The sequence below is a fragment of the Cupressus sempervirens genome, chromosome 3, assembly GCF_028749045.1.
Source record: "Cupressus sempervirens isolate cs-2001-9-10 chromosome 3, ASM2874904v1, whole genome shotgun sequence".
NCBI classification, from domain to species: Eukaryota; Viridiplantae; Streptophyta; class Pinopsida; order Cupressales; family Cupressaceae; genus Cupressus; species Cupressus sempervirens.
Window position 1 is genome coordinate 549,678,572 of NC_143120.1, and position 15,409 is coordinate 549,693,980.

Sequence of the window (15,409 nt, forward strand, 5' to 3'; positions counted from 1 at the left end):
AGGGAAGCATACATCAGATATTTTGAAGAGATTTGGAATGTGGAATTGCAAGTCTATGTCTTCTCCAATGGAGACTAATTTACATAAAGTTAAAGAAGCAACAACAAAATCACCTTTCATAGATTCTAGTCTCTACAGATAGATTTTTGGGTCCCTTATGTACTTGGTAAATACAAGACTTGATATTTTCTATGCTGTTAATGCTTAAGTCAGTTTATGTGTGAGCCAAAGGATATTCACCTAGTTGTAGTAAAACACATTATGAGATACTTACACGACACTCTTAATCTTGGGCTCAAATATGAGAAAGTTATCTTAGATTTACATGGACTCACTAACTCAGATTGGGGTGGAAGTGTGAAAGATAGGAAAAGTACTTCAGGATGTTGTTTCAATTTAGGATCAGCAATGATATCTTGGATATGGAGAAAACAGTCTTCAGTAGCACAAAGTTCCATAGAAGCCGAATAAATTGCAGTAGCGATGGCCTTTCGAGAAGCAGTTTGTTTGAGGAAGTTACTTGTGGGATTATTTGGGCAAGCCATGAATCCTATGATTATTCATTGTGATAATCAAAGTTCCATCAAGCTTTTGGTGAATCCAGTTTTTCATGACAAGTCCAAGCATATCGAAATTCCTTACTATTATGTAAGAGATATGGTAGACAGGAATACTGTAAAATTAGAATACATTTGCACTGCAGATCAGACAACAAACATTCTCACCAAACCTCTCTCTAGAGTGAAGATAGATCACTTCAGGAAAAGACTTGGCATGGTTGAATTGTAATTCATTTGTATTATTTATATTATTAATAAAATAATTTAATTGTCGTGCTATTGACTGTTATGGACTCCACCATTTGTATTCATTATTTAAGAGGTGACAATCTCTGAGATAATGAATACTTGTATAAAAAGACATTACGAGAGATGAGGATCTCTCAGAAAATGTATTGAACAGTATAGAACTACTGTTAGATTTAGGTGAGTTCAAGATCATTTGTGACATAAGCATTTCTATGCCTATTAATCACAACTTGGATAAAGGAAGAATTTATTCTTCAGACTTTATCCTGTTTTCTCGTAGATCTTAACTCAAGATCAAGTTGTGATATAGGATTACCAGTTGCTATGAGTCACAATTTGGATAAATGAAGAATTTAATCATTCTTTGGATTTTATCTTGTGTGTATTGCATTATATGCAATACTGACATCACTAGTATAAGTGACAAGTCATATCACAAGATGGTTATATGACTTAGTATCATGAGTTCCGTGATGCCATTTACTCAGAAGATTCAGATAGATATAAAATATCAATCTATGGTTATTCATCGTAATTGATGATGCTAGATATGTTATCTCTCAGTGTGATTATCAAGTTAAGAGGGAGTGTTAAGTTTATAACCATGATATTCATACTAGTCTAAGAAGTGCAGACCGCACCTTAAATCTTCTCCCATTACATCATACGGAAGCATATATATATACACTAGACTTGGCAGTAGGATGGGAGGCGATCCTTGGCAGAAAATATATCTTGTACTAACTATAACAAATTGTTATGTTAGTTAAACATTTCATTATTTCCTTAAAGGCGCCGATTTCTACAAGTGGTGTTTGGGCCGACCTAGAGAGGGTCATGCCCCTTTAAGGGACATGCCCTTTGGTCTTGATATAAGGGGTAGGTGTTATTGTAGTTTGAGGACACACAATAAACTTAAGTTTGCTCCTTTAAGCAATACTACCTATATGAATTTATTCCAGAGATAAAAGAAATTCAGAATAGAATTAAAGGTGATAACTCCTCCTACTTTCAGATCATTGAGAAGATCATCTTCAGCAATCTAAAGGATATTAGAAAAGTCCGAGTTTTAGAACAGAATTTGCAGAAACTTTACACATTGAAGTGCAAAAGGTTGGCTGCAAAGAGAGTAGAAGACTTGGTTTATGTGCAGTTCAATTTACATCTCTTATCACATAAGGAACATACATGGATGGGTCAGCGAAGAAATTGGATGTGACCCGTTAGTGTACCAATTTGGACGTATCCATTGAAGATCTTGCTAGAGTTACTATGGGTAATGATGATGAGATACTTGTAGATGATGTAGCTAGTGTGAGTGGAACTGTTTTGGGTTCAAATGATGTTGAACTAGAAGCATATGCAATGGAGAATGTTGTTTTATATAGATCCTTTTGATAGTTGACGAAAATAGAAGACAATCATTATCTTTGATTGTCAATCTTGTAATTCTAATGAATTTCATTTGAATCATAAGAAATATATGCTATATATTATATGATATATGACTTAATATTGAAATTCGGAACTATCAATTGATATTTAATAATTATCTTTGGCATTTGGCATTGATCAGCAATGAAGTATCATACTATCAAATCATTTAGTTTTATAATTCAGTGTGTTTCTTTATTGTTTGTGTGTATATATACACACATGCATACGTTTCCAACCCCATGTACCCAAGGGCAATTTTTTTTACCATTCCCATGTATCGAGTACTTGTGCCCCATATTGGCAACTTAGGATACTAGTTTATGTTAGAAGGGAGCTTCCATTCTAAATTGAAGGAATGTTTATCCTTATAGGCTGCTTTGTGTTGTGTTTTGAAGGGGTAAAATAAACCATAACCAATAATCAATTATTAATTGCAGCATATACATTTGATATCTCTTAGAAGAAATTATATTGAAATGTAATAGGTTTAAGAATGACATGAAAAGATTTTCATAAACTATGTTACCTTGGGTTTCTGGGACATTGTTTTCTGGACCAAGGGATGACAATGAGGGCAGCTATATAAAAGTAGGGAAATTTTGACTATAAGTATGAAAACATAGATAAAGCATGCTTACATGCATTGTAGAACCTTAACATATAACATATTTGTTAAATTTATCAAACAAATAGTGGAAGTCAAACAAATTATAAAAAATTAAACATTGGTTTTATGGGTCAGCTAGGTGATGGATTTCCGAAAGTTTTCAAGTTTCCAAGATGTCTCAGTTTTGGGACAATGCAAACTCACTTACAATTTGGAAAATATAGACTTGAGCACAAATTGAGCAAGCAAGAAAATGACATTCACCATATGGTGTAAAATATTAAAAGCAAATAAAATTTGACATAGCATCCAAGTGAAACCTCTTGCCGCTGTAGTGGAGATGAATAACATTACTTCTGAAAACATAACTTAATATTGATACCGGCCTTGTTCGACACCATTCGGTGTCAATTTATACTAAAAAACACCATTAAGTTAATTAAGGGCATCAAAATAGACGGGAACTCAAAACCATTTCCCCTGCATTCTAATCAATATATTATTAATCCAAGCATGCTTTTACGTAGTTAATATCTTGAAGTTTTTGCATATGGATAAATCATTGATCTGTATATGATTGTCTATAGTTAGACTTAATTTTTTTGCTTTGCAGCTACCAGCTATTGTTTGTCCCGGTGTAACTCTTGTAGTCTCTCCTCTTGTCTCACTCATTCAAGATCAGATCATGCATCTTTCCCAGGTCAGTATCTTCTCTAAATGATAACTAAGGTGTTGTCCATTTGAATTTGCATACAATCTAAGTTTACATCTGACATTAACCTGGTCTGTTGGTTTAATTGTGACATGGAAAATATCATCCAGGCAAATATACCTGCAACTTATCTTAGTGCAAACTTGGAGTGGCAAGAACAGCAACAAATATTTAATGAGCTTAGTTCAAGCTGCTGTAAATTCAAATTGTTGTATGTGACACCAGAAAAGATTGCGAAGTGAGTTCTTGATTTTACTTACAACTTTTCCTTATTCCATGATATTAATAATAATTATGACATTTATTGTCCTTATAAATTGAGAATTAAATGCAATGCAATTTATTTGAGGGAACTGATTTATAAAATCTTATTATAGAATTTATATAGATTTAATATAGTATGCTACATATAATTTTAAATGAAAGTTGTTTGAATTTTGAAATTTATATAGAAGGAATTGTCGAACAGAATGGAAATAAGCATACTGATTGTAAAAAGCATCCCCCATTACCTCAAGATATTCTGTTGGAAACTCTCTGAATTCCTACCATCTTGTGCAAACATGGTAATTTACAAAGGACGATAGCACGCTTGGATGTAAGTTGCCCTTATTGCTTGTAATGGCTATTACAGTCTTAGTCTTGATGGAATTAACTATGAACAACTGTAGCTTCTATTCTTTCTCATTACATGTTATTTTTCCTTCCATGTCTTTACAACCAATGTGATCACATTTTTATAGATTCCTTTTGCATAAAAGAGATCTCCTGGATCCGAGAAGCTTTGTCAATACTGGAAGTCAAAACAGTGGCCGTTTAGTTAAGATTTTAAGTTCTGGCACATGTAATTGGCAGTGGATATGACTGCAAATATAAAAAGTTCCAGACACACATGCAATCAAGGACCTGTTGCTAACATTTTGCACGTACATGATTTTATTCTGTATCTTGTCTACTTTTTGCATCCATTTTATTGCTCACAAGAATTTCATGTCTTCACATGTTTATGGGAATTTTTATGATGCATCTGAGTCAAATCTCCCTTAACAGAGAGGCTTTCAGTCCAACTTAAGCTTAGTGAGAGTTAGGGTGAGTAGAAGATAGCCCCACCTTTTCCTCCACAAGGATGGTTTCTTTTCGTCACTTTCCACATTATAAGCTTGGGCAACATGCCTCATCCAAGCTTCCTGGGTTGGTGATGACTGTTCTTCTTTTGATATGAGGGTGGAGATCGACAAGCTACTGGATCAACATATCCTCTTCATTCAAGTCCGTACCTACTATCACAGCTTGTCTTCAAAACTTTATGGCATACGTCTGACACACTTTGACCATTGTATTGTTCTGAGAAAACCCACTTAGTCTTTTGTTCATATTTATGGCCTGTGAATAATAATTATTTTGACTTAGTTTATTAAATTCTTCTGAAGCAATTAGAAAAGATCATGAACAACTGGAGATTCTTATTTTACTCATTAAACACTTGTTCTTTTCAATGTTCCACAGCAACATTTTGCTCCCTTTCCTCCTTAAAAGTCTGCATCCTTCTGAGATAAGGATTTGAATGGGACATTTCCCCATCATCCTGACTCCCACCACAGCCACTTGAGTTCTGCAGATGATTTCAAGATTTTCCTTGTTTTCGGGGACTTGAAGACTTCCAGGGGACTTCCAAATGTCCTGGAGATACCAATGCATCTCTGCAAAATATACTAGCAAAGCTTTTTTGTTTGTTTTGAAATGTGTGACATAGGCCCTGACCTTAATGACCCATAGGATCCAAGCAGACTCTAAATATTCAAAATGAAAATGCAATAGGCATGTAAGCCTTACTCCAATTTACTCCAAAGTTTCAGAAACAAAGTTGAAAGTTGCATCAACAAGTTGCAAGAGCAAAATATTTTTGCATGTTAAGGCATTAGGAAAGAGGAATAGTGAGAGGAAGTACAATTGGAAGATTGGTGACAATCCATTATTGAATCCAGGGGTTTGAAGCATTATTCAAACCTCATGTTAGGCTTCTTTCATGAACATACATTTTTGTTTTTATTGTTCAATGTAGTAACTAGCCAGTCATTAATAATCTTAGTTGGCAAATCTAGTCAACAACTTGGATCTTAACGATTTGTATTGTTGCAAGTCTGAATTTGAATTCGTTATTTTAGAATTACAAATGAATAATGATCATATTGTAATTTTTCTTGTTTTGTAGGGGATATATTATATGTGTCAGATGTTTGCATTTTTGTCAAATTATGTTTTTAACTTTTTCTATTTTTATGCAACCTGAACGGAGACAGCAAAGTGAAATTTTTTTTTGGCAAAGGTTAAAAAGAACGATTCTTATTTTTGTATCCTTTTTTCTGCAAATCGTGTGCCCTGAAGTCGGAAAAGCAAAAACATAATCCTTGTGGCAGAGACTTCAGATTTTCATAGTCTATAATAATTATCTTGCAGTGCTTCTGGATTAAACTGGGTAAGATTTATTTGTGCAAATAAATTTTACACAGTTTAATCCAGAAGCATTGCAAGAAAATCCTTGTGTCTTAGTCCTTTGCATTATGCATGATTTAAAATCTGAATTTTTAAATTATAAACTTGTAAATTTATATTGCTTTTTGCAATGTCACAATATTTTCTCACAGCAAGAGCAAGGATAATGTTGAGCCTCAAGAGTTTGAAAAGTTGAAACCAAATCTGATTATGCTTTGATGCAAGTTCAATCAAAGAGAGAGGTGAAACCACTTGTTCCATTGGGATTGCACATGTTAGAAGCCCTTAAAATTGCTATAAAAACAAGCTTAGGTTCCCTTTCATCTGAAGTCCTCTTTTTAAGCATTATGAAACTTAGATACTAACAAAGCTTGGCGCATCTGGGGCACTAGGTTGTGGAAATGCCATGTTTGTAAGCTTGAATCTTTGGGTAGCGCTACCAGAATTAATGCCTACCTCTGCCGTGTTTGAGACAAAGAGGTTGAAGTATGTGAATAGTTGACACAAAATGTGAAATATAGGGCTGAGATAATTTGATTATGGCGTGATTGTGGAGAAAATGTACGTATGTTTGCTTCAATGCGATTGAGGAGTCATCAAAATTTTTGCTTCTACTACTTTGCAAAGGCCAGACACATATTTAAATTTCTTCTAGTTCAGGGATAATACAATTTAAGGAGAAAAATAGGATGAGTAGTGATAGTCACAATCATCTAAGAGATTTATTCAATGTGAAACTGAAGGATGAGGTAGATGATGCCATTAGAAAATTCTTATTTTCCAAGGGTATTCCATTACATGTGTTTTTCTCACCTTATTATAAAGAGTTTAAGATAAAGAAAATAAGGACGAGTTCTTATTTGCCACCAACTGGACTACATTGAGGATAAGCACTATTACAAGATAAGTATTTTAATGGAGGAAACGAAGGAATCATGTGTAGATGCACCATAGTCATGGATGGGTGGATTGACATTTGGCATCATCCAATCATCAATATTATGGTTAAATGTAAAGTGATCTCTAATTTATTATGGCTATTGATTAGGGCATCATAAAGAATGCTTATTTTCATTTTAAAATTCTCAAAGATACTATAAAGAAAAAAAAGATACTATAGAGCATAGTTGGAAAACTCACCAAAGCCAAAAACTCACAAAGGCCTGAAAATAAGATTCAGGAAAAACTTGGCCAGTTAATGGCAAAAATTTAGGAACTCAAAAAATTGTTTAAATTTAATTAGAAATGCATTTTTTTGCAAACTTCAATGAGAAAATGCATCCAATGAGTCAATAAATGAGAACACAAAAGAAACAAGTTTAGTCTACATATATTTAAACACAAATTGGGTACAAAATTGCATTTTCACAAGGAATGCTAATGGCTGGAAGCAATATAGTAAATAATTCATGTAGAACTTAAAGTAAATACATCATTACACTTACATATTTCTCTTCGCAGCTCTAGTAAAAACCATTGGAGAGGTAGAATTAGATGGTCTAGTCCTAGAAGTCTGCACTAGCGTAACTGTGCCTCCTCACTAGGTATGTCTGACTCAGTTTGTGGCTCAACCTCCATCCTGGATGTAGCTCTGTCTCTAGCTTCTCCTGACACTAGCAATGATTACTCATTCAACTCATTGTCATCTAGTGTGAAACCGAATCCACCCCCCTCCTCCATAGCCTACCTCTCCAAATCATTGATTTCATCCTCATCAAAAACCACCTCAAATCCGCTTCAGATCCATACAAATCAGTGTGCACGTATTCAGAAGACTATTCTCCCCCCTCATCAAAATATTAAGAAATGAGATATGAAATTAATCTGGGCCTTTTTTAAAGTGCTAATACAAAACTACAACCTAGTTTTTAACAAAAACTGGCCAAATTTTAGGCAAAAAATCAGTGAGTTTTTAGTGCCAGTAAAAGTTGTAAAAACTCGTCAGGCCAGAAAACTCGACCAGTTTTTGCAACTCACAGAGTACTCCGTCAGTAGTACATTTATGCTATAGAGTAGGTTTGGCCACAGAATGTAGTGTGAGCAGTGATAGATGAAGCCCATGTGTGCAAAGTTGTAGGGAAGTTAATTGAGATATCCTTCAGACATATTTTGTGGAGTCTAGAATGGTAAAGCCTCACCTTTTCCTGCAACTATTTTCTTCTTGCAAGCTTAGTGCCATGTCAACTATGAAATGTACCAAAGTGGACTTTCTTGAATATGAGAATTATTTCATGCATTTCAAGCATGATGAAGTACAATAATAGATACATATAACAGAGTTTGAGTGCATCAGGCATCCTTCCCTACTTCTGGCTTTTGACTGCAGGATAGGTGGTGCCTTTGGTGAACTTAGATCTTCATTGTAGTTCAAACATCTCTCTCCATGTAAGTGCAGTTCATATATGTTAAATAACTGCTCCAAAGGAATTTAGTCAAACCTTCTTTTTCTTCTATGTTCTGCTCTGTAATGTAAAGGAAGATTCTGTGGTCACCATTGAACGAAATCAGCTCCAAAGTCTTGATATAATGAAATTTTCGTATGGATTGTGACCCTTTCTCAGGATTCTCTATAAATTATAGGTTTGTGTTTACTTTTGTCTTCAATTCATTGTATTTTCTTTCCTTGATAAATTTTTTAAAGTCACCCAATAATCTCTCCCTTCTATACTTGGTTCTAATCCTTTAAACTATAGAAGTATGACTAGAATGGTTTGTGCTTCATAGGCATGTAATGCCATCAATATAGTCTTTTGGATGGACATGTCAAAGCTGGTTTGTAACAAAGCTTTTCCATGTCAATCCAGCATACCTAAGTTGATTGTTGATCTACAATAACACATGTGAGGTGGTCAACTATTTGTTTCTTCTGTGCTGATCAGTCTTTTGGATGTAACTAATGCCAGGGGTTAACTTGATGGCTGATAACAATAACTCCTGCCCATAGATACTCATGAATCTTGTGCCCTTGTCCCTCCATGCGTTTGTGAAATGACAGAATGGCAAGGGTTTCTTGTGGGCCATCTTTGTATACAAGAAATTGGTGAAATATTGTGGGACGTGTGGGATAGGTTGTCATTGAGACATTTGGTCTTCCTTGGGATTGTTAGGGATATCTGAGACATCTTAAAAAAAGGGCTAAGCTGTGTGGACATCAAGCCATCATTGGACAAATTTTGACTTTTTATCCATTGCTTGCACACAGAAACAAAAACCAAAGCCAAAGATTAGCTTAATTCTTTGATGAAGCATACCACCCCTAATTTTTGTTTTTTAAATTTTACCAATTAGGACAACTCTGATTGGAATCTTTTCATCTTTCAGTGTTCTGTTACAAAATTCTTGAAGATTTTGACATTCACACAAGCATAACAACATGAACTGATAACGCTACTGGACCAACTATTGAAGCATTGGAATATCTCATAAACACAATATGCTATATATAGCCAACAGACTTGGTACTGTAGTGTCAAAAGATGGGAAATCATAAGTTTCTGCTAATAGGTTTTGACTGATAACATCATTGCTTCTTATGACAGCATAGAAGATTGGTGTACACAAGAAAGTACCTTTCAAGATTTAAATAGCACAGCATTGTTTAACATAAATAAATTATTTGATAGGGGAAAATGATCATCATACTGTCCAAACTACTGAAATCAGCAATTCGAGGTGGCTGCAGTATGGCGAACAATTGATCACAAATTGCCATTATTACACACCATGATTGCTGGGTTGATCATTAAGACATTTCTTCTGATTGTTTCCAAGCCAGAAAAGGGGCTGTTCAAGGTCTGTTTGACAGTAATAATGCACTCTGTTCCCACTACACATGCTGTGCTACAATTTTGAAACAAACCAATTGAAGAAGACTTAATCAAATATCCATGCGTAGTTGAAAATAGCACCCAGCATCGAACTAGGTAACTTCTCAGGGTCTGATATAGCTATGATTAGAGTATAAGTCAATCTGGAACGCTATCCAACAGCTGGCCACAACATCCAAAGGCAGCTTTCCAACTTCCAAACAATGCAAGTCTATTATTCAAAAAATCAGCAAAACAACAATCTCAGTGCCCAACAACAAGAATGGCCCCACAATGAATCGACTTTTAGCACCAAAATAAGGTTCTATAAGTAAGGCATTGTCTCAAACCCTCAGTTGAACCAGCATAGAGAATGCCTGAATCACCACCAAGAGACGTCCAAAAATCTTTGCTAATCATGAAAAAAGATAACTCACAGTTTCGCAATTAAAATACAATGTATGTTTTCATTTCCTTTGAACCAAGATTCCAGAAATCTATGAAAATTAATGTGTGAAAACATCAAACCAGCTAGGGAGGATTGTTCACCTCCAAAACTAGTTTATTTGATGAAGTTTTTGGTCCTCAATCAACCTGGGAAGAAATTCTCCGTTCATTTCAGTGACATGCCAACATCCTATTTTGTGTGCAACATCTTAATGAAGAAGCAAGAGCCCAAATTCCAATTTATAAATTTTGTTGGGAATTAGGACACTTTTAAAAATCCATATATTTTATTCCCTCTACAAGTTCTCTTTTAAATCACATAATTAATTTTAATTTTATTTCCACCTTGACTTAGGCGTCAAACTTTCAGGTCAACCCTTGCACTTTCTTATTTTACACCAAACTGAATAATTTAAATTCATTTTATAACTTGAATCTTTAGCACAAATATGGACATACTATCTATCACCTTACATCATCCCACCAAGACATTGAAAACAAAAATCCGATCATGTTGGAGAATAAGTTAAGCTAGAAGATGATATTGATGTTGATATGTGTAGCATGCTTCAACTTAACACAAAGTAATGACTAGTTTTTTTTAAAAAAAATTTTGAAATCAGAATTTAAAAACTACATAGAACAATAACATTAAGATCCAATATAAAGAAACAATACTGCGACATTTCATAAAGTAATTTCACATAGGATCTAGATCTAAATCTTAATTTAAATTTTTTTATACACATCGTATTCAAAGTACAGAAAATGGAAGAAATCTTACTTTACATGTAGCAACAGTCTGTTACTGGAGCATATTTAATCTCTTTCTACCTTAAGGGGGAAAAAGATATCACCGGGGTGTTTAACCACCCAACTGTAGATCATAACAGTTAAGCCCCCCTTGTCACTTCCCACTAAAGTGGGCCCGACCCTCTGCAGAGGAAAGGTATATAGTAATGTCAAGTCATCTGGAACTGGTTTAAGGCCCTACATCTTTGGTTACACCCTAAAGCTACTGCTAACTTGGTATGACTTCTGTCGAAGTCTGTATCCAGGAGCTTGAGAACTGACAAGCACTACCATCTGGTTAGTGCACCCTGGCCAAGTATTCACTCTACATGATTATCGCATTGTCAAGTTCTCAACCTATCTGACTTGCACCCTAAGAGACACAATATGGGATTAATGGTAAACTCAAAGGTAGGATGGTCATTCTTCCTTGTTCTTTATTTGTTTTGACACACTTGTCTAACACATGAACATTGGACTGACTATCCTGGTTCCTTATTTATTGATGTTATTTTATTAGTCAATTTCATACATGTAAACTTTTCCAGCATGGATTGTACTTTGCACTCTCTCAAGCCCATGTACACTTTTGGGTTCCTCATCTGAACCAAACAAAGTACGTGTGCTTGAGCTATTAGTACAGATGGTGTTTTATCTGTTCTGTTGGAGTCACGGAGAACCTTTAATATCAGTAAATTTAAAACCACAATATCAGCTCTAAAATGTAACTACTAATAGTCTAATTCAGTCTCTTATTAATCTTTTCAGTCAAGACTCCATTGTAGCGATTAAGCTTATACAGTAATGTAGTTCTTTGTTGAAACAGGTCTAGTTAGCAGCATTATTAAATTAGACGAGTTAACTCTTATCGTGAAATTTGGTCTTCCTAAAGGACAGTAATGTAGTTCTTTGTTGAAACAGATCTAGTTAGCAGCATTATTAAATTAGATGATCTAACTCCTATCGTGAACTGTGTTACTTTGTCAAAGTTTCTTTGACAGTATGGAAAACCTTTTTTGCATTTAAGTTTCCAATTTCAATTTAATATAGACTAATTAAAGTTCTTTTGACAACAATTGAGCTAAGAATCCTTAGTTCTTTCTTGCATGCAATAACTATTACATATTTCTTGAAACTAAGATTTCATCCCAGATTTAAAAGTTCTACATAAGCGATTCCAGCTGTAAAATAAGCTTACTAATAAGGGAGAAGGTTGGAAAGAATTTTCACGTGCCTGATGTTGGAAGAATAACAAGAAGTCTTGTTTTTATTAGTGCTGCCTGGAAGTTATACTACTTTTCATTCCTCTATCTGAGACTGGTCCAGATCCCAGCATGTGTCTTTTGTCTAATTTTCTCACTAATGTATTCCTCCGTGTCTCCAAATACTTACGTGAACTTTCCTCTCCTTTCTAATGCACGAGTCCAGATTTCCCTGTTAAATATTTCCTAGACTCTCATTGCTGTTCTTGTATCAGATACACAGTCGTTAAGAAAGTCTTGTCATTTTCATTCTTTTGTGAGTTGAGAAAATGAAAAGAGAGCTACTTCAAGAAACTGTTGTCCAATAAATATCCCAAGACATTCTCCTACACGGTTTCGATGAGTTGGCTCTACATTCTCACCACTCATACATCGTGGTTGATGAGAAAATGATCCTTCAGCATATCCATATGCATAGGATTATAAAATTTACTAATGTTTCCTTGTTTTAATGATTCACTATGTTTCCATAGAGTCGAAAGTTCCTAGTTGGAGTCTACAATATGGATGCTATTGTAATGTCCCTCCTATTGAGACAATTTATGATATGTTATATCTTTAAGTATGGACTCAATTTAGGATGTACTCCCACATTATCACAGTCAGATCTTATGTATTTTACTTCACTTCTTTACACTTGGAAAGGAGAATAACATATTTTTGTTTATTTATTTTTAAATTAGTTCTTGATAGTTATATTATTTTTGCTTTGTTTCTGAAGATGCTCCTTATTGCCAAGTTCTAAGTGTATATGAAATATAATTTATTGTCCTTACTGTTAATAACAATTCTCTTTACTCTTACTGCCATGTAGACTTGGGTGTCCATAACAATTCTCTTTACTCTTACTGCCACGTAGACTTGGGTGTCCAAAAATTGTGTCTGTGTAAAATGTAGTGATCTGATTGTTCTACTTTCAGTGGTGTTCCCTTCTACAAAGTCCCAGTGTAAATATATATAAAATATGAAGAATTCTCTTCCTTATGTTGAACACCATATATTTTTCATAATCTCTTATTAGTCTTGAACCTTGACTGAGTATGCCACTGTAATTAGATCCTCCTCTTTATTTCTGGTGATGGATTTATATGTTTCACTGGCACTATTTCTTTCTACGTACTGTCTGTCAATGTAATTGTGAAATATGTCACATTTGAAAATGGGATTCCTCGTATAGTTTGTCTTCTTTATCTACTAAGTGCAGAAAGCCTAACTTTTATATTATCTCTTCCCAATGGGTATGTTTTATGTTCTTCCTTTTTATATGTTACGTAGGCTTAACTGTGGCTTATCTGTGTATCCCTCTAATCATAAGGATAGTTGCACCAAGCGTATGTTCATAAGCGGTAGACCAACTGTTAAGTCTCTGCAATCTCCATCTGTAGATTGTCTTGGTGTGAGGAATATGTTATGTGCTAAGTCAATCAAGCATTCCGCTGACTGCTATATGTTTGTCCAGTTCATAATTGCCACTGTATTTATTGATTGAAAATTTCTGGTTGATTTATTCTGCAATGTTCCTGTCAAAGACTATTTGCTGCATAGGAGAGATCCCTGAAGCATTTATATTTTATATACATACTGATCTGTATCATTTATTATAAGTCAACAAGTATGATTTCATTCCTCAAATAGGATGCGAGATCTCCCTCCATTATATTGCTGATGGTGTTCTACTATTTTCTAGTTATGCAGACCCGAGACTTCCCAAAGGCTCCTCCCCATCGCTATTTATTCCTTCTGCATGAACTGTTCCCTATCCAGACATTGCTGCTGTGTATTATCACTACAAGAATTTAATCACAACTCTCTTAGGATTGCTTGTATGTATTCCCTCCAAGTTGTTTGTTCGACATATGCTTCTTATTAGGTGATGAGCCGACACTTTCTCGTTTACTTGTCATTGTTCTCTTGAACTTATTGCTGCTTCAAAATGGTTGATCTACTTATCCAACAGTTCTTTGCTGACTTCTCCCTAGATTATTTGAGATTAGGAACATGGGATTCTTAATATGCAATGTCTTATTTCTCTCCCTTCGTTGACTCCGATGTTGCTGGACTGCACTTTCACACTTTGCTGTGTCTAACCTTGATGTGGGTATGACTCCGATCAATGTCCTTTCCTTCTATTCAAACTGCCAACAAGAATCATATGAGCCTCCTTATCCGCTGCTAGATAAAGCGCGCTTATGCGTAATGTCCGTACTTCATGATTACGTTGTATGTGGCTTTGTGGATGAGACTTATACTTCTAATTTCCTTAATGATAAACTTCCACGGAGAATGTCACTATTTATGTGACTATATTTTGTGTGCTGAAGAAGATGATGGCAGATACAGAAATCTGTGGATGAATACTTCCTTCTTTCTCTTTCCTGTGATCCTCCTTCCAAAGAGTCCGAACCCCATAATATATCTTGCAAATCTTAAATGTTGAAGAGACTCACCTTTCAAGCATATGTTGAGGAGTTAATCTATTATCATGAATAATGATAATTGCTATCTACTAATGATATTAATTATTGTTATTATGATTATTATTGTATTTTGAATTTATATTGATTAATGGGACTAATATCTCATATTTAATATTATCATTTATTTGATAACGTTATTATTTGTTTGAATATTTTCTATTAAATTTAGATTATAATCATAGGTAAACTTTTCATTTTTAAGATTTAATAAATATATTTAGTTATTAATGTAGACATATTATAATATAATTATATATTATAATTATATTATAGTTTATGTAATTATATCATTTTTATATTGCCACTATATCAGCAATAATTTGATATCTTATTAAAGTATTATTTTTAATAATAATTATAATATATATTTATTTATTATTGTTTAATAGTACTTCTTTAGTTAACCCTTTGAAATGGGGACATTACAGCTATTGAATAATTTACAATTCCAAGTTCTTTGCCCAGTGAGGTATAAACTCGATCAATGAGCTAAGGTGGCAGTAGCCTCAAATGTTAATTTGATAATTGAAACCAACATGTTTTTATTAAAATATAAAAGTTGCAATA

The 15,409-nt window shown here is 34.2% G+C and overlaps 1 protein-coding gene across 1 annotated transcript in view; it reads left to right on the forward strand.

The window, feature by feature from the left end:
• The window catches only part of LOC149567597 (ATP-dependent DNA helicase Q-like 4A), a 98,412-nt gene that overhangs the window by 56,003 nt on the left and 27,000 nt on the right, over positions 1 to 15,409 (forward strand). The window contains exons 10-11 of the mRNA XM_089820842.1: positions 3,467 to 3,553; positions 3,676 to 3,803. Coding sequence (XP_089676968.1) covers positions 3,467 to 3,553; positions 3,676 to 3,803 — 215 coding nt within the window. The remainder of the gene's footprint in view (positions 1 to 3,466; positions 3,554 to 3,675; positions 3,804 to 15,409) is intronic.